The sequence below is a fragment of the Indicator indicator genome, chromosome 2 (genome assembly GCF_027791375.1).
Source record: "Indicator indicator isolate 239-I01 chromosome 2, UM_Iind_1.1, whole genome shotgun sequence".
Lineage (NCBI taxonomy): Eukaryota > Metazoa > Chordata > Aves > Piciformes > Indicatoridae > Indicator > Indicator indicator.
The window spans coordinates 45,059,442-45,079,894 of NC_072011.1; the positions used below are offsets into that span (position 1 = coordinate 45,059,442).

General features: G+C 36.2%; 1 protein-coding gene across 1 annotated transcript in view; it reads left to right on the top strand.

Moving 5' to 3' along the window:
• Positions 1-20,453, top strand: part of BABAM2 (BRISC and BRCA1 A complex member 2) — a 160,314-nt gene that overhangs the window by 104,342 nt on the left and 35,519 nt on the right. Inside the window, exons 7-9 of the mRNA XM_054394843.1 lie at positions 15,279-15,378; positions 17,037-17,107; positions 18,595-18,677. Coding sequence (XP_054250818.1) covers positions 15,279-15,378; positions 17,037-17,107; positions 18,595-18,677 — 254 coding nt within the window. The remainder of the gene's footprint in view (positions 1-15,278; positions 15,379-17,036; positions 17,108-18,594; positions 18,678-20,453) is intronic.

Sequence of the window (20,453 nt, forward strand, 5' to 3'; positions counted from 1 at the left end):
TCCTTGTTATTTATGCTGTGAATAGTCCCAATATAAGCAAATACAGATAGTTAAACAGTTACTGGCTGGTACTCAGGAACAAATGAAATACAGAAACTATGTCTTTGGAGTATTATAGCTGATGTTTCCACACATAAAATTCAGGCAATATAAAGAAGTAATTCATCAACCCTTAGTAGATTGTGTCCACATATTGGTACAACATTAATCTTGGTGACATTGAGTTGTTTTGCCATGTGTGCAGAAGAGAACCAAATTAGTATTCACTTGGGAACTAAGATTTTAAAATTGTGATTCTTTTAAGGGCTTTTGGAAAAGGGGGAATAAAAAGTGTTGCTTGATGTACTATTAAGCACTTTGTATACGAACATGTGTTTGAGTTTCATGCAGATGCACATGATACATGGGTGAAGGCAATATTTTATCACCAAATTCAAACAGAAATTCAGATAAGGATTTATGTGTTCAAAGTTATAACTGAAATCTCTATATTGTGCATTGTATCAAATATGTACAAATGCCAAGTTTGAACTGGTGTGTTTAAAGAAAAGCAGTAATTCTTGGATTTGCTGTAATTCCTGAAGTCATAATTAGTTGGATTTTTTTTTACTCTCTGTCTTGCTCTTGTATTATTTTTTCTGCATGAAAACAGTATATTAGGTGCAGTATTTTAAACAAAGATGGGTAAGAATTTACCTAAGGGGATGAAATATGTTGTTCACTCATTTGCATTACCAAACAGCTACTTTTTTTAAACCCTATGGCTAATTCTTAATCTGAAGTGAAATTGGAACTACATCATCACCCTGAGCTCTAAGTAAAAGATAGAAAATATGCAAGAGGTAGGTAAGTAAGATTTTCATAGTGTCACTGTAACTCCTACAATTTTAAAGTAAACATTAAAACTGACCAGTAGCCAAAGAAACACTGCAGTAGTAGTTATTAAAGGCAAGGCCTGCAGGCATTTGGAAAAGGGAAGCACAATGAACAGAGGCTATATACAAGAAAGTTTAAATTTAAATTCAGAACTGCATTTTTTTGTTCTTCTAGAGTCAGTTTGTTGTTTTCTTATTTTTTATTCCAACTTTGCAGCAGACCTAAAATCTTCATAAGCTAAAACATTCATTATAATTCACTTTAAAACATCCAATGATGGCCTGTATGTTGAAAACAGGAAACAGAAGAATAAGCAAAGAGCATATGATTTCTGAGAACTTCAGTCTTCACAGCAAAATAATAACTTAAGCATGCAGAAGCCTCAAATCAGCTATTTCTGCCCTGAGGTCAGCAGGTAAACTGGAACTCTGAAATATTGTTTATAGATATAAATAATACTGAATGTTGCATTTTTTACATTCTTTAGTCAATTCAAAAATAACTTGTGAGTAAAAAATCTTCTCAATATAAAAAGCTTGCAAAGTTTTCTAGGCCCAAAATTATGCACTTCTGCAGTTACAGATAGTGTGGACAGTGTGTTATGTCCCCTTCAAATTTTGTGAAGTGAGAAAATGGGCGACCTGCCTTTAGTACCTAGCATTCAAAGGATTTTGATGACTCTTTGATATTATTAGCTGATGGAAGGAAGGATTTTGGATAAACTGAAATGACTCAGTAGTAAACTTCACTTTGAAAGATGCTGAGAACCTCCTTGAGAAATTCTGGTCATACTCAACTTCTAAAGTAGTCACAAGTTCAACTTTGCTTTTATTAGCATATAACAGTGTTCATTCCATGACATAAATTACATCTTGGATTGTATACAGATGAATTTGAAGCAGTCTCTGCATTGTACACAAATTGTATTATGTGCTGTTAAATTACATCCTTAGGGTGAAAGATATTTTAACAAGATGGGTAATACTATTTCAGTACTTTTATTTTTGAATAGTCTTCTGATGCTCCTTTTTTTTTTTTTAATGTCACTCTTAGCCACATCTCTTTTCTGTCTTAAAGAAGAATACCAGATTTGTACTGCATTATCCTATGGAAATAGGGTTAATTAATTATGAGTTATATCATGAAACGGTGTAGCCTTCTGAGTTAAACTGTAAGTGTGGGGTTCTCCCACTTATAAGAAATTTTTCGTTTTGCAAGTGCTTCACAAAAGTCAGATGTTGGGTGTTTTTTCCACCATGATCTCTGTGAGTGTAACTCCTCTATGGGTTTCTCTAGGCTGCAAAGACTAGAAAGGAAAGGCCTTGGCTCGTTCCTTTTCCATTTACCCAGAAACTAATGACAGAATTGGGTTAAAGCACAGAATTAGTGGCTTCAAGGGCAGCGTACTGACCTGACATTACAGTGGAAGATCATGAAGTTTAAGCATGCACACATGAAGGAGAGATCTTGAAGATGAAACAGTCAGGTTTAGTTTACATAGTATAAATATATTACTGTAGCTTGTTTTGTAGTTATGATGATTTATCACATAACATTAGCACAGTCATTGTGTCACTCAGGGATAGAGGTGATGAGGAAAATCAGACTGTTTGGTAGCAGCCTTTTCCCTAAAGACTTGAAAGAAAGCAAACTTCAAAGAACTTTAAATAAATAAAAGTACAGGATACCAAATCATATGCATAGATAATGCAGAACATTCCAACACCATGCTAATATTTCTTGCTGATAAAAACAGCAAAACACAATGAAAATATGAACATTCTCAACTGAAAGTTAGAATCTTTTTCCCTTGGGCATAAATTATTTTTCTGTAACTCAGATTGATTAAATATTAAAACCACGTTCTTTTATTTCACTGTACAAGATAATTATAACAGCTTCTTAATCATGGACATGCATAGGACAATGTTAGCAGCACTCCACTTATGATTTATTAGAGAAAAAATTGTCCCATAGATCACATAATGCATGAAAATTTGCACATTCGTTGAAGTGATTTGAATGAAGAATTCTGTTAGAGTTCATTTAAAAGTCAAGTCAATTAAAAGCTGATATTTTTAGATGATCATAGCATACAATACAGAAGTTAACAAAACAAACAAAAAACCCCACACAAACCTGGGACAACCATATTCCTTATTATTCCTTTATGGAAGAACTTTATAAAAGAACACAAATAAAGGCTGGGAAGACACCAATCTTTTTCAGATTGAGTGATTAGCAGCCTATAATCTAGAAATTATATGCCTGTAAACCTAAATATAGGCCTGTAAACATATAATCTATCCTATAATAGCAAAGTTGGACCAAAGTAATGGGATTTGTTACAGAATTTATGTTAGCAAATAAACCTCTGTTGACCAATCGTGGGGTTTTGACTTAGAATTAAACCACCATTGAGAAAAAGATGTCTTTGAAGTAGTTCTTGTCTCTTGCGAATTCTAATTATAGATCACAGAATGTGTCCATTTAATTACTTATTTTCACTTTGTAGTTATCCTTTTAGTATATTCGTAGCAGTATTGGTTTTACACTGGCAGAGATGATGCATTTAGTTGGTGCTTTTGATTTTTGAAGGGCTAGAGGGAAGAACTAGTTGGGAAAAAAAGCAGAGAAATTGCTTTCTAATATTTTAAGAATGAGGAAGCAGGAGAGCAAGGTTCATGTTACTTCATATTTTAATCCATTCCTTCATTAGTGTAACATTTAAAAACAAACAAAACCCCTTATCTATACATCCCAAGAGCCCTATTATAATTTCTTTAATTTGAGAAGGTATTCTTTTAGTGTTATTAAAATACAGTATGCCATTGATTTAAAAGCTGATGAGCTTTCTGAAAGTGTCATTTTTCAACTAAAAGGGTTAGTTTATCAAGGTTTTGTAAAACATCTATTTGCAGATACCATGTAGGCCATTCTGCTATCTAAGCAGTCAACTTGCAAGTGGACTCAAGCCCTTAAATATTAAGTAATGTTAATCAACCCCTTAAAAGGTGATAAGGTATACTTAAGTATATGATGACATATATATAGGTATATAATGTAAAGTTGGTATTTTTGTCTTTCCGTGACCATGTAAGTATTTGCAGTTTCTGAGGGAAAGGGGGCCTGTGTTAAATGAGGTTTTTGGGTACATTTGGCTTGAGCCTGACTGACAAATGTTATGTGTACTGCAGGAGCCCATAGTCTCTTCTAGGAAAAGGGGAATCCTTGAAAAGGATTTTTTGCTCAGTCTTCATCTTGCAGTATGTGCTATAATGAAACTGCTGCATGAACAAAATCCAGGTATCAGTGGAAAAAAAAAATCCTAGGAATGCTCGTATTCATCTTTTTGACCAACCAAGCACTGCTCTAAACTTCTTGTGTGCCTGTGGGGTCCCTGCTTTGATTTTACCACAATGAAGACCTGTGGCTTTATTTTCTATCTTCCCTTCTTTTGTTTTAAAAGTATGTCAGTGTCTGCCTTGTTGCAGAAGCTGTTACCTCTGATGTGAAACACGTCAGTGTTTTCTTCTGAGAATTATTCTCAGTCTTCCCACCTACCAAAGGCTGCCTTTGTGTGATGTGATGCATAGCTCTGCTTCCCCTCTGTTTTGTAGAGAATACAATAGAATGAATATTGAATTATTTCTGTTCATAGGAACAAACCAAACTTATCTAAATGCCTGTTGTAAAGATTCTGAAAGGGGCTGTACAAAACGTCTGAGCAGATTCCTGTCATCTTGTTAAATGTGTAAGGGTTTAACATGGTTCTTATTAGCTTGTCAAACCACAGTGGCTATGTATACATGAAAAAATTATGATCTCTTGCCTTGCTTCCACATGTGAACATATTTGGTTTACAGAAAAACTGATCTTACTAGGCCTCTTGAAGCATTTAGCAGGAGTACCAGACCAGACTTGTAGCATTCCATGTTATTTGTGAACACAAGATAAAGCCAGATTTGAAGATCTGAGCAAGAATGCCCCTTAATCACATTGCATACACATGGAAATCAGTGTTAAAAGGCAAATGTATGAAAGCTAAACATTTTGCTTCTCTAACTTTCTGCCTCCCTCAGGTACTTACTGATGACCCAAATGCTCAACTTCATATCCCAAAGTTTCCCAACAAGTTGCTCTCATTTCTGAATTATTTTTTCTGCAAGATTTCTTATGCTTTCAGTACTTTGCATTTCTCTTTCTTCATGTAAGCTAATGAAATGAGATGCTGATGATGCAGGGGACACAATGTCTCTTACACAAAATATTTCTCCAGATAGAAAAGATCCACAAGTGAGAGTTACTGTCTGACCTAAGGAGAACATAAAACATAATTACGTGGGAGAAGTCTAGAACATAGCACTGCTTCAGCATGGTGGCAAGAAATCAGCATGCTTACAAGAATCTCTGGAAGTGATAGGCATTAAGCAATATCAGGAAAAGATTAACAATAAGAGATAATTCTGCAACTTTCCTCTCTCTCTCTTCTGTGGCCTTGCCAGGGTATCTCTGTTTTGACTACTGTGTGATGTACCATGGGAAGTAGGGAGGGAGTGGAGGAGAAGGTGAACAGTCCCCCTTGGATCCATCCAGGGGGGTCTGAGGAGTTTCTGTGTTGTTTATAAATTGTAAAAAAATATATATAGTACATATATTGTATATTTTATACATATTCATTGCATTTCATGTTTCTGGATTTTAGTTATCTTGTAAATATAGCTTCATTTGCTTCCATACCAAACTGATTTGAGCATCTCCCCTATGAAGAGAGACTTCGATCCCTGGGGCTATTTAGTCTTGAGAAGACTGAGAGGGGATCTGATCAATGTCTATAAATATCTGAGGGATGGGTGTCAAGTGGAGGGGGCTAGGCTCTTTTTGGTGGCTCACAGAGATGAGACAATGAACAATGGGTTCAAACTTGAACATAGAAGAGATTTCACCTCAACATGAGGAGAAACTTCTTTACAGTGTGGGTGACAGAGCCCTGGAACAGGCTCCCCAGGGGGGTTGTGGAGTCTCCTTCTCTGGAGACTTTCAAAACCCACCTGGATGCATTCCTGTGCAGACTACCCTAAGTGATCCTGCTCTGGCAGGTGGGTTGGACCCGTTGATCTCTTGAGGTCCCTTCCAACCTCTGATATACTGTGATAATAAGGGAAAGTTCATGTGGATTTGTAATCAATATTTTGTTCCATGGGATCGTTTCGAAGATCTCCATCACTAAAGCATATCACTTTCTTAAATGATGACAATCACTGTGTAACATACCAACCAGGCTTCACTGCAGAGGAATTTCCAATGATCTTTACCATAAACATATCCTGAATTCTTTCATTAATTCACTGAGTCCTGTTATTTCAGAGGAGAACACTGCCCACAACATAACAGTACTCTAGTCTTTCTTATTTATGTGAAAGTTCATAATTAGCTGCTATCTTCATAGTACATGCAAGACATTTTTAGTTCCTTGCATACAAGACTTAAATTTAATACATTTTTTCCCCTTGAAGCAGAACCACCAATGCCAATATTATTCTATTTGCTACTTAGAAGGCCCTCAATATATACACAATTAAGGTGCTTTAAATACAGCTCCAAAACACGTAATGCCATTAAAATTATCTTTCTTAAGAACAGGAAGCTGAAAAGTAAATTTCCAAATACCACTCAACTTTTTCTCCTTCTCAACCATATGAATGAGAAATGGGGATAGTGAACAAGATCTCCGTTTTGTGTTGGCATCTCAAATTGGTGCAGGATGAAAAGTGTTACAAGTAGGTTACAGTTCACTTTGTTCAGCTGGTTTTGCTCTGTCTGACAAGTTTCCAGCCTCTTTCACAGTTGCTCATCTTCTTGGATCCATACAGAAAAGAAGTGCAGTAGGTTAGGCTACATGGTCTTTTCTTCTGGCATCTTAAATAATTTCTTTAATCTCCATTTACTGCCTTTTTTTTTTTTTAACTGCTTTGGAACTGAAAAGAAAATAGGGCTGCATACAGTTCTCTTTCTTCTCTTATCTGTCCATGTTTCTTATCTTATCTGTCCCTTTTCTGTTCAGTGATATTTGCTGCTACTCCATTTGGCTGGGTTTCTTTCCTACAACTCTTTCTGGTCATGTGAGGGGGTTTTGGCAGTTATTTCCTCATTGTATTTAATTATCTGCAAAACTTTCTATTTTTCTTCACTTCTCACTTAGGTTTCTCTTAATCTTCTCACTGAAGTTTTTCTAATTTGCTGCCAAGATTTCTTTAATAAATAAGCAAAATGCTTTGGAAATATGTATTCTTCCATTGTTAAGTGTTTAAGTCTTAAGTCTCCTTGCTGCAACTCGTATTCTTTCTCCCATGTTGTTTAGTCACATAATCACAGAATGTTAGGGGTTGGAAGGGACTTCCAGAGATCATCAAGTCCAATTCCCCTGCCAAAGCAGGATCACCTGGGGCAGGCATACAGGAAGGCATCCAAGTAGGTTTCGAAAGTCTCCAGAGAAAGAGACTCCACAATGTGTCTGGGCAACCTGTTCCAATGCTCTGGCACCCTCACCATAAAGAAGTGTCTCCTGCTTTTCAATTCCTTACTCTGCTGTATAGTGTGAAACAATGGACTATGAAAAGTTCTTTGAAATAGGAACCGTGCCCTCCTTTTTAACCTGTGAGACATCTAACAGCTTCTTCAGGTCTTATAACTTATGCTGAAATACTACTCTGCTGATGGAGAATTGAGAGTAGTGCTTAATTTTTTTTTTTAACTAAAACTACTTTTCTGTGTGTCTCTAAATTCTTGTCATTTCTTTCTCGTTGTTATTTGCCAAAAAAACCCCTGAGCATATTACATTTGCAATTCACCTTACTGTGGGGGGTGAGTGTCTGTGGAAGACCTGAGGAGTTATAAATGTGGTAACTTGCAACAGCAAAGCAGTGTTTGTCAGCTTTTTTGAGCCTTTTAAGAAAGAATCAAACCCTTTTTACAGCTTGAGGAGCTTTTCATATTCTCTTTTGAACCTTTTTTTTTTCCTGTATTATGAAAAATAATTCTGTAAACTTAGGGATTTTTTTATTGCTTTGAATCAGTTAGAAATACACTGCTTTTGTACTTTTCACTTCAGTTTTGTATTGCCAGAATGAGTAAGTGACCAAAATTTCTGCGCTATGCAGTGTTTTATAGAGTGATATTGTTGACACTGGGGAAACTAAGCAGCAGGGCACATACCGAGGCCTTGCTGATGATTTCTGTTACACATAATGGTCTTTCCCTGAAGTTTGTACCATGAGGTATGATGGAGGTCCCAGAGGACAATTGATTCTGCTGGGCTGCCTGCCTTCCTGGGCTGTCTGTTGTAAGCTACAAATCGTTATCAAAGTGGGTTCCCTTACCCAGAGAAGCAAGCAGTGTGATGGCTGTTGTATACCTTGTGCTACCATTCTGTAACATGAGCTGTTATCCTTGCATGGTTTTTTTCTTCAGAGAATGCGAGATCCGAGAACAATGAAGAGCTCCCTCTTTCATCACTGGCAGCTCAGGTTTCACTCGTTCAACGTGTCACTGGAAATCTTTCAGTCCCCTTTTATGCAGAACTTTTCTGCATATAACGACACATGAAGCAAAGGAAAAACACCTTCAGTCCTGATTCCTCCAGTTTGGAGGAAATACTAGCATTTTCAGAGTTCTATGCAATCAAGACTCAGTAAGAAAAGCTTTATACTACAAGTGTATCTGTTCTTTCTCTTTCCAGCTCTTTCCAGTTTGACCAGGGATGGGGAAAAAAATAAATGTATTCTAATTTAATAACTGTCTATTCATCTCATGCTTCTTGGTTTGTTTGTTCATTTGGGTTTTTTTACCTCAAAGAGGAGTAGAATTCTGGGAGCAAAGCTCCTATTCATTAAAATTTTCCAGTATTGGATCACCTGAGCTATGATTTCTGTTTGTCAGATTCAAGTCTTCTAGAACACAGAATACGTGCAGTTAATGTAAATCTCTCCTTGGATTAACCATTTTGTTTCAAAGGGGATATACATTACAGAAGACTGCACTTTTTTGGACATTTTTACCTGCAGCATAATATAGAAGATTGAAATAACCCAAACAAAGTAATATTCATTAGCACTTAGAAATTACTTCACAGTATCACGGTACATTAGTGGTTGGAAGGGACCTCCAGAAATCCCACAGCTTTTATAATATTCTGTAAGTGTTACTAAACTTCAGTGTACTTCAGTATAAGCATCAGGATATTACGGATGGACAAGCAGGGAAGCTAACTAGTTAAAATAACATGCTAGAACATATAAAGTCAGCAGAAGAGTTGCATGTAAAGCTCAGCAAGTTTGACCTGAAGGTTTCTGCACAGTCTGTGAAACTAAAATAGATTTTGGTTTCAGTATTTGCTTTTTACAGTGATTTATTTCACATTTTTCCCAATGACTAGTCAGGAGGAACTCAGAGATGCTTACCCTGAATCTCTAGTAGGTAAAGGAAAAAAAGATGCTATTATCCTTTCATCTCTAATAGCCATATTTGCAGTCAGAGTTTGCCCAGGATTTTTTCTCCAAGTAAATTTGTTGTACTTTTCCCTCTAGGTCTCTATTTGTGATTGTATTTTTTTTCCCTGTACATTCAACAATGTAGATACCTCAGGTTTTATCTGTTAGCTGAAAAGATATATTTCCATTTTACTAATGTTGAAATAATTATAAGTAAAAAATTTGCTTCAAAAATAGAATGTAAACTTTTTTTTTGATGCTTTACCTTGTAGTAGATTCGAGTGAACAAGCAGTATGTTAATTATGTTTGCTTGAAAAGAGGTATTAGTAGAAAAGAGAGAAAACATTGTCACAGACTGACCAATTTTTCATTAATAAGAGCAATTTTCTGTTATCTTACTGTTAAGCTTTGTATTGCTGATCAAGTCACTATCCCAAGGCTTCTGCCAAGCACCAGGTTGTTCATGTGATACAGAGAATTTGGTTATGGTTGAGCAAGTCTGAAAAATGGTAAACTAACAGGATATCTGGGATCATGGTTGGTAAGGCAGCTTTTGTGGTCACGTGCTTTTATTTGATGTGGTTCCACATGTCTCCTGTGCCAAATGGTGTAATGTAGTAAAGTGATGAAACTGCAAAAATAAAAAATAAAAGGTCAACTATTTACTTCAGTAACAAAGGGTAAGAGAACGGGGAAGGAGATCAAAGCTGTTAACATGAGTCTTGAAAAGGGAAAAAAGAGCAAAAAGAAGGGAATTCTTTCCACATGCTTCAGGCTGCTGTTGCTTATAGCCATCATGAGTAATAAACCCTTTAAATGTTTGTGCAGTTCTGCAAAGTGCTGCAATTTCAAAATAAGGCAGGTGAAAACTTATAGAGAGTTGAGAAGGGTGTATCCTGGTGAAAACAATGGCTCTAATCTATAAAGTCTAAAGTCTGCTTTCCATCGCCAGTACATAGATTTGAACATGTCTTAACATTGGCCATGCTGAGTGGAAAAGCTCTTAGTTATTTTAAACCAATAAAAAAAAATCTTTCCACGCAGGGGCAAGTTTTTTGTTTATCTATGTTTGCAAAGCTAAACTGTATCATTCATGATCACTGGAATTGTCATTTCCCTATTTTATATGGGTTTTGCAGAAAGAATACATTGGATTAGGAACATTCTTGAGTGTGTATGTACTACTTTCTTTTGGTATAAAGCTCTTTCATATTGCATTCATGCTGTATTCAGGGACAAGAATGATTCTTCTTACAGTGTTGGACCTTGATCTCAAATACACTTTTTTTTTTTTTAACTCTTTCCTCCCTTGAAGTAAAAATAACTGTTGTTGTGCAATCCTTTTAAGAACCTGAAACTTTTCCTTAGATGTTGTTTTCTTTATGATACTCGTTTCAAAGGCAAGCTTATGCAGTTTTGAAGATGGAGAAGGGTACTGCAAAAAGGCGAAAGATAGAATAAAAAATGTTACATGTGTATGAGTGCTTAATTGTAGTAGAGTAACCTGCAGTAGCACATAACTTTGTAAATGTTGATGTTTTTATTCTTGCAGCACCCTGCAAGATGTAGCAAATACTCTGAAATAATCCTCATCTTTTAGACTTGGCTCAAAAGTTTCTCAGCAATGCATTTTTCTGCTTGGAGAAAGTGGGTAGCAAAACAGATTTCAGGGAAGAGGTAGGATGAATGAAAGGAGTTTAGGGAAACCAGGCAGGCCCAAGGGAAGGGGGTGGGGATATAGGAGTAGCAGCATCTTCCTTCGTGCCTTTAAGCTCTGCCAAAGCACCCAGTCTTCTGAGCTTGGGAAATGGAAGTACTTTTCTTCTCTAGTGAAGTTTTCAAAGGGAAAATAACTGTTTCTTTGCATATAACACTCAAGAACAAAAACAGTCATTTCTGTAAATCTGTAAATTAATGCTCTTTTTAAACATTTTATTTTTAAAGGATCATTTCTTGAAAAAGACATTCTAATTGCTTGTAGACTATCAAGAAACATACTCCAGCTACACTCTCTGCACTGTGTGCCACTGCACAAAACTACTATTAATACAATCTGACTGCTGCTCTTGTCGAATTCGAAATGAGTCCATCACAAAATCCAGTTTAATATACAGATTCTGGATGGTGTCTGACACTGGAAACCCAGGAAGGCAGGAACTTGCTTTGAAAAAGTCCATCTTAAAATCAAGTGTATGAAGTTAGTTTGAAGTGCTGAGTGGGTTTAGAACAAGTGGATAAAATGCTGAGTCCAACAGATCTTTATCTCTGTGTTCCTATGTGTTCATGCAACCTTATCTCATAGATAGGTCTACCATCTTTATCCAGTACCAGTCATAGTGAAATAGCATCCACTAAGATCACTGCTTCGTGAAGAAACTGTGTAAAATGTAGACACAATTCAACTGGCTCTGCTGAAGCTAGACTTACTCCAGTAGCTGTAGGGGAGTGATATTAATTAGTTTGTGCTTAAAAACGCTATTTTCATCATCATCTCTCTTGAAGTGTTTTTGGGTTTGAGGGTTTTGTTGTTGTTGTTGTTGTTGTCTTGATAAAATTAATGTCACCAAACCTGATAGTGTGACAGCACCACTGTTTTTATTCATGAGTATAAAAAAACATGGGTGGTTAATTTGTCTGGGGTTTCTTTGTGATGGGGTGTATAACAGTAATAACAATAAGGGAAGCTGAATCAGAAACAGAGGTGTGTAGATCTGTGCTCCAAAAGGCCCAGCTATCTGGAAAGCAGGTCTAATGTGCAGGAATCTGTAGCTTGTGCTGGTGAAATGTTTTCGGGTAAGTAGAGCGTTCTTAATTGTAAATGCTTCTCATGGCACTTTCTTTCTTACACATTTTCTTTTGATTGAGCTTTGAGAGACCTCAAAAAGCAACAATTAGATACTGGGCTGCATGCTGAAATTCCCTTGCCAAATTTTCTCTGGTTTACATATTTCCTTGTACCTTTTACAGGCCTTTCTTATTTGACATTGAGTAAGTCACATCTTTCTTCAGCTGCAGGTTTATTATATGGTCAAAGAAATTATTATAGCCTCTTGCCCTGTCTCATGGTTATGAAGTACTGCAAGTATGTTCCCATGATATAACTGATATAAAGTACATTATAGTCAAATCAAACTCTGAGCGGTGGCTTCCTTACATGCTGATAAATAAAGGATAAATTTCATAAAGTAGTTGAACTTCAATTGCTGAATATTTATATATATAGAAAGTTTTGAGATGATCAGAGGCAAAGCCCTGTGTAAATAAGCAGATTCTCTGACCTAATAGAGGGTACAAAGATCCTTGTCCGATCTTAATTTTCCTTGCTGATAATTATTTCAACAGAACAGAAATTACGTTTTGTACAGCTTTGTTGTGTTTTCAGACAGGAATTACAATAGAAATTCCAGTCTTCTTTCTGTGGATGGACCTCTTTTTCAGAAACCACATCTTGTAGCAGTTTTGGTTTTCATTTCAGAAGGCTTGAATTCCTATTTATGTCAACAAGTTTTTATGGATTGGCTACTTTCAAAAAATGACTACAGGTAAAATGGGGAAGCCCTTATTCACAAATCACAATCATTCAGAGGTATTGGAAGTGGATGACACAGGACTGGAAGCTTTTTTTGCATGTGAAATTTCATGCCTGCTGTTGTAACAAAGTCATCTGAGCATCTCCAGTAGTATCTTCATGCTGAGGAGGAATTTGGACTTGGTTGCATAAGAAGCAAGGCAGGATGCCTTGGACAGTACCGTTTGCTCTGTGTATGAGATTGGAGGCTTGTATCGATATATTCATATGAACAATTAAGGTGTTTATTACACTGAAAGCCAGGGTCATAATGTAAAGTTAACAACCCACTTGTAATATACAAGGAGGGACAAGTCTTTCATTCTGTAACGGAAGGACTGCCAGACCCAGTATACTTTCAATTTCCGAAGAGTAAACTATTATTTCAGAAATGTTCCAGCTTGGTAAGAATCTAATACAGTTCATTGGTTTCAGCATCCACAAGTAGAAAAATTATACTCCTGTGTCAGTAATTTTGGTAAGGAGGTCACAGCAAGGAAACTAAATTCTGTTTATAAAAAAAAAAAAATCTGTTCAAGTCTCTCTTTTGCTGGAAAAGTTTTGGTTTATTTTGGGCTTTTTTTTTTTTTTTTTTTTTTTTTGAGGGGTGGAGGGATTGAGTTTTGGTGTGGTTTTTGTACCTGTGGTGTGGGGTGATTTGGTTTTGTTGTTGTTTTTTGGGTTTGGTTGGTTGGTTGTGGTTTTTTTTAAATGTTGCATATGCAAAATCCAGAGCAGGACAACTGTTCCATGTGGTGAACTCCTTTGCTTGAGTATCAGATTTCTACATACCTCATTATGAGTTTGAGATTTTTTGATTTATGTAGGTTCTGTTCCTTCAAAGGGATGTAGGACCTTTATACCTACCAGAGTGATATCTTATCAAATACTGAGAAAATATGGGGGCAGATCCTGTTGAAGAATGAGAGCCTTATTTTTCAGAGAAGAAGCTTCTTTCCAGCTAGTTTAATCATTCATGGAAACAGCATGTACACAGGACACCGCAAAGTAACTTAGCTTTTGAAGGTTTTAATTGTACCCAACAAGGTTCTGGATGTTTAGCAAGTGATATAATCCACAGTGTGTAATGCAAATTCATATCCCTTTTCATTGGTAAAACGCTGTAAGAAAGATTTAGGTCAGTAGTGCCAGAAGTTCAGCTGAGCTTTGAGGACCTCTGAGGATGGAGATTCTCCAGCCTCTCTGGGCCTGTATTTCAGTATTTGATTACTCTCATTGTGAAAATGTTTTTCCTAATAGCTCACCATAACTCCTGTTGTTGCAACTTGTCTGCATTACCTTTCATCCTTTCACTGTGCTTCCAAGAAGACTCTGACTCCATCATTATTTTTTTCCATTAGATAATTGGAGGCATCAATATACCTTAAATAACAATGCCTTCTACTCCTCTCTTTCATATGCCACCTTCCCCAGTGTTCTTTTAAGTCTGGACAAACTTTCTTCTTTCAGCATCCCCCTTTATATCATGTACCTGATAATCTTTCTGTCCCACTGTGGGGATTGGAACTAGCAGGATCTAAGTCCCCTTCAAGAGATGAGGCAGGTAAAAGAAATGTTCTTCTTATAAGTACAAAACTGTGGGATGGAAGCTTTCTGGAATGCTGTCTGAAGAAGTTAGCTACCTGAGACTGTCCTGACCTTGCAGATAAGAAAGTAGAAACAACATTGAACAATGAAAAGAATATGTTTGTTAAATTAGTACAGCTGCAGATTTTGTATCTTCACCCATATGTTACATCAGCTATTTTGGGCATATATAAGGCTCTCAGATGCATTAATAAAGTGTCTTCAATCACCACATTGGAGTCCATGACAAATCTGCTATGACAGCCCGCTGCTGCCTTGATGTAGCAGGTTAACACCTCTGTTGTATTGGAAGGCCCAAAACTGGCTGGCGTGAATCTGTCCATCTTCTACTCTTCATTTTAAATTACTTCGCTTAGACTTAGCTGGTTTGACTGAAGGCAGTTTACTGTGTAATTCAAGGCTTAAAGTCCTCTCCTTACAATATAACAAAAGTATCTTAACTACAGTGCTCCACACCTGATTGATGAGGGTTAAGAAACAGAACTGTTTACAGTGAAAAAGTTATTCCAGAGATAATGCATTATAGTTATACTCTTGATCAAAGTAGTTTAATTGCAATGGGTATAATCTGGTTTTATATATGGTATAACTCAGTACCTTTTATATTACCACAGCATAAAATACACTTCATAATCATGACCCTCTGCCTTTAAGCATGAGAAAAGAGGACAGTGTAGAAATCACTTTTAAATCCCAGGGACTGTATGTGTAATGTAGTATTAAATTCTGTTTCTAGTGCACTTGGAGGATCATCTGCTCTTCACATCCCAGCCTTTCCTGGTGGAGGTTGTCTTATCGACTATGTACCTCAAGTATGCCAGTTGCTAACAAACAAGGTAAATTGGTGATTAAAACTCAATTTTCCTTTCTGTTATGTACTATATTGCAGTAACACACTATAGCATTTCTATAGACATAGTTTTTCTTCTGTCAGATAGTGTAAGCAAGACATACTTAAGGTGAACGACACAAAGGATACGTCTTTATATGAACTAAGCACCTACCTAGGACATCAAACACTAAACAAGAATGTTTGTGATCAGATTCTGGAGTGAATTTTTCTCATTGTAAGATATTACAATTTAGGATTAAATGTTATTGTATTGTACAACACTGCAGTGTAGCCTATTGTTTTGCTAGTAAATACAAATGTGTGGTCTGCATACTATTTTTCTGTTAGGACAATATCTAAGTTCTTATACCACAGTCATTGTAGGTTGGAAGTACTCTACTTTTGTGTTATCTTTACCTTTATTTGTCCAGATGAGGAAAATAATTTTCTGTTAGAAAAAGTTCTTCAAAATGTGTTTCCATAATTATATTGGAATCTGTCTTTAGAGTTGATTTGTTGTGGTTTTCTGTTAAAATTACTTTCTGTTTTTAAAATCTGCAAGTACACAGGATTGTTTTCATCCTTCTTAAACAAAGTCCCTTAAGCAAACTTATCATATGCTTTCCTTTTCCCAAAATAACATTTCGGATCCCACACAAACCTTTCAAAATAATTGTAGTTTTTTATAAAATGAAATGTCTTGATTTATAAATAGCATTTAACATTAAGGGTTACAAGATAGCTCTTATCAATGATTGTATCAAGGCTTTTCCAAAAAATTTAGGAAAGCATTTGCCAGATGAGGAATTCTAGTATTACCATAGCCAAGAAAAATATTGTTCCATTCTTTCCGTGTTCAGTAGGGAAGAGGGTTTTTTTAAATGTTAGTTTTCATTCTGGAAGGCAAAAGGATTTACATAGAGAATCACATATGGAACCATACCATAAGTACTTGAAGTAACCAGTTGTAAGCCAGCATGTCAGCACATGTTTTCTTTCTACTATGGGTTAAGCCCTGTTCACACTAGTCTGCTAAGTGATACCTTTCAAATCAATTAAAAAACATACATGGTGCAAGGAGAGTTTTGCTTTGAGTATAACATTGTTGGGTTTTGGCTTTGCCAGGATGCAAGTCTTTCAAAACCCAGAATGCTTTGGAAATTGGTGCTCACAGTTAGATAGGTGGCTCCCTGAGTCAGCATGAAACCGTTCAGAGAGCTTACTGGTAAGAGGAATTTGTTGGAGGTGCAGTCTTCATAAAACACCCAAGATCGAGATATTTGTTTTTTTAATAAATGTAATGTTATTTTGATAGTTAATTATGATTTGCGTATCATGGCTTCCTGCCCCAACTTCAGCAAGGCAAGGTCATGCATTTCCTTTCTACTCGCTTTACCTTCCACAGTTAAACAGCTCTCCAGTATATTGTGAAAGACCAAGTTTCACTCAGACGTGAATGAAGAGATTTCTTTACAAGATTTTTTTTTTGTTTTAAAGGCATTTTAAGAATTTTTTAGGGAGATGATGCAAGCTAAATACAGGATTCAGAACTGCTATCATGTCAAACATAAGTCTTCCTTAGCAAGGAATTATATGACAAATTTGGAGCATTGGCTTTTTTTATCTTTTTGTAGATCAGAATTTGCTTCTTTCTTTTTTAAGGTACAATATGTTATTCAGGGATATCATAAGAGAAGAGAGTATATTGCAGCTTTCCTGAGTCACTTCGGCACGTAAGTTTTCTTATCATACACTATTTTCTCTAGCATGGGGAAAAGTGTTGGTTTCTGCATGTGATTTTTGTTTGTAGGACTGCTGTCCACAGGATGAGATGAAATCTGGTCATTTTTCACAAAATTATGTATGCAGATTGTCTCTCTATAGCAGTAGTGGAATGAAATTCAGTATTAATTCAATTCTGTGCCACTTACTCCCTGATTTTATATTTGAAGATGGGAAGAGGGCAATATAGAAACTTTTCTCCTTGTGCAAAAGGAATGTGTGTATTTCTGAACAAGTGACTGGAAAGGCCTTACAGTAGTAGGCAGTAACTGAAGTGGGAGGAGGTGGAAGTGGCTACAGTTCCAAGCTTTGCAGGAGACAAAAACCACTGCCTGAGCAGTAAAGGCAGGACTGGGAAGCCACCTGCTCCCACTGCCAAGCGTTATCTTGTCTTGAGAGGGAATGGGCTGTTAGGTCATGTTGAATTCTTGCAGGAATTCAAAGGTCCGTGGCCTGGCATGAGGATGTACAAGCTACACAAATCAACTAATGAGGGATGCCTTGGCACTGTGAAGTGTAGGCACTTTGGATTCCCACCTGAATCATGACTTCAACAAGAGTACAGAAGATGGTGACAGTGTTTGCCTGACTAGCCATGCTTTACCTCAATGTGAGGAGAGGATTTCTTCTTCCGAGTGGTGATGCCAAATGACGTGGATTTTGGGGAGCCCTTCAGATCTCTCAGTGAAGATAGGAGGGCAGGTGGCTTCTAGCATGCACTCAAATATTTTATCCAACTATAGATAAATGACAATGAGTGAAACTGGACATATGAGTAGAGAACCAATGCAAGCTCAGTCCTTGTGAAATTAAGGTATTTCTTTTTCCTTGGAGAAAACTACAGTGTAGAAATGGCCCCGTGTGCCAATAATTTTATCTCACTTGTGAGGTAGTTCATGAGTCCTGATACTGTGTGAGACTTTTAGAGAATACCAACTCCTGATGGTGGAGGCTTATCTTCTGTTTGCTGAGCAAGTCTTCTATATTTAATTTTTAGTATGATCTTGTGCCATTTTTTTTTAATATATACTCTTCTGAGTTTTCAAGTTGAAACTCTTCTCAGCCTGTGCATTTTCAGTTTTAGCCTGTCACTTACCTGAGTAACATACAGGGAGTTTGTGTGTGTAGAATTTTTATCAATTTAGTACTGCAGATGCATTTGCAGTTCTTTCATTCTAAAGTGTATTTATATACCCAAATATGACCTTTCTTCAGGTAAGCAATTTCAATGTCACAGCACAAATAAGATTAAAAGTTTAATTTTCATTTAGCTAGAAAATTGTAACTACTAATAAATCAAGCAAGTAGTTTCTGGAAGTTTCTGAACAAACAAAAAATAACCAATCCTGGTAATAACAAAATTTATATATTTATCATTCAGTATTAGAGTGAATGGAAGGTAAAAATTGTAATTTTTTGTTTCTTCTTTCTTTGATAGTGGTGTGGTGGAATATGATGCAGAAGGCTTCACAAAGCTTACTCTGTTGCTGATGTGGAAAGACTTTTGCTTCCTTGTTCACAGTGAGTCCTCTTTGCCTTAGGCATAAATGTCTATCCTCTTGAAGATACAAGTTCAAAAGGGGAAAAATACACTTACAGGAAACAATTTAAAAGTTTTAGCTATTTTTATCCAGTGTTTAATGTATTTTTAATGGGACTATGATACTTTGAAAACACAAAATCCTCATTGTTTTTGGAGAGGGGGAGAGGATCCTTACTGATACCATATTGTCTGTTTTACAGAATGCCAAAAGCACGCTGGGAAGGTTTTCTGGTAGTATTGGCTGAAGATTAAATTCACAGTTGTTACTTGTCATTTCAAAAGCATCAGTAATGCAGACCAAAGCTATATAGAACCTGGGAATACCTAAAATCTTCGTATTTCTATGGAGTTAATGCATTGGTAGTGATAGTAATTACACTTTAGTGTAAGGAAAATATATTAAATTAGAAATAATACTATACTGTCGTTAGGAGCCAAAAATTAATCCTAGACTGAAACTGTGTAGGCAAAACTGTCTTAACAGTTTGCTACAGTCCATAGCTAGATTTGCTGTCATATGAGAGTTTTAAATCAAGATTGTATTACTTTCAAAAAAATACATTCTTAACTAAATAAATACATTGGAGTTACTTCATGTAGGAATACATATGGCTTTGTTACTACCTCATGCATGTTGCCTTAAGTAGCAATTATTATTTTTACTTTTGGTAAGGTGAAATTCAGAAACATGACAGGTATTTTAGACTGGGGAAATTCAGTCACATTACCTTTTAATTGTTACAATTCTCATATTTGTTTAAATAATTACAGTACAATCTGGGCAGCTGCAGGACGGGTGTTTGGTAGCACTGTAGCACTGGCGTATTTCCAAATATGTAATTTTTGACTGCAAGCTAGCTTTTCATGTGGAAAACCAATGAAATCTTAATGACATCATAGCAATTTCTCCCAGAGTTTCTAAAGCAACAAGTGGAGGTTGTCATTGCTCAGAGAAGTCCTTCAGCCTGTGTTTTATTAGAAATCATAAAGAATTATCTCACTGATCTTTTTATTATTATCACCTAAGATTTGACATTAACGACCATAAGAGGTCTAGAAAACTCAAACATGATATTAGAAAACTTCTGTCATGTCAGTATGATGTACATTGTGGGGAAAAAAACCCAAAACACAACTGTCCTTATTACATCTTCACTTACTCTTCAACTACTATTGAGAATTGATCACGACTGTCTTCTAGGAGATGATGCTTTTTTATGTACAACCTTCTTGAAGACTTCCTATCTTTCTTAATCCCCAATATGTTTGGCTTTATTTTGTCAGTGTTAAAATTCCTCCATATTTGATTGTTGTATATAACTTAATAGATGTTGAAGCAGATTTCAAGGGAACCAAAACTGAAATTTCTGTTAAATAACAGAGTAGTTTTTAACTGTGCAATATTCAGAGTGCTCAATTTAACTGACACAAAAGCTACAATTAAAACTGATTGGTTGATTACTATGTAATAATCCTGTGGCCTTAGAAATCATACAGTGTCTTAGCTGTGTAAGCCATTGCATCAGCCCTTTGATGAACAATCCACTGCAAGAACATCTATGTTCAACGCTCTGAAGGATATTCCAATGAAAGGACTGAAACCTGTACTTAATTTCCTGAGTGAAGTAATGCAGGCTTTCATCTCTTAACCACTGACATAACTATGTATATTATGGTTGAATATTTAGCAAGCGTCTAATAAATAATGTCTGGGAGAGATAGCCATAAGTTGAAAACTGTTCTACTTCCTGTAT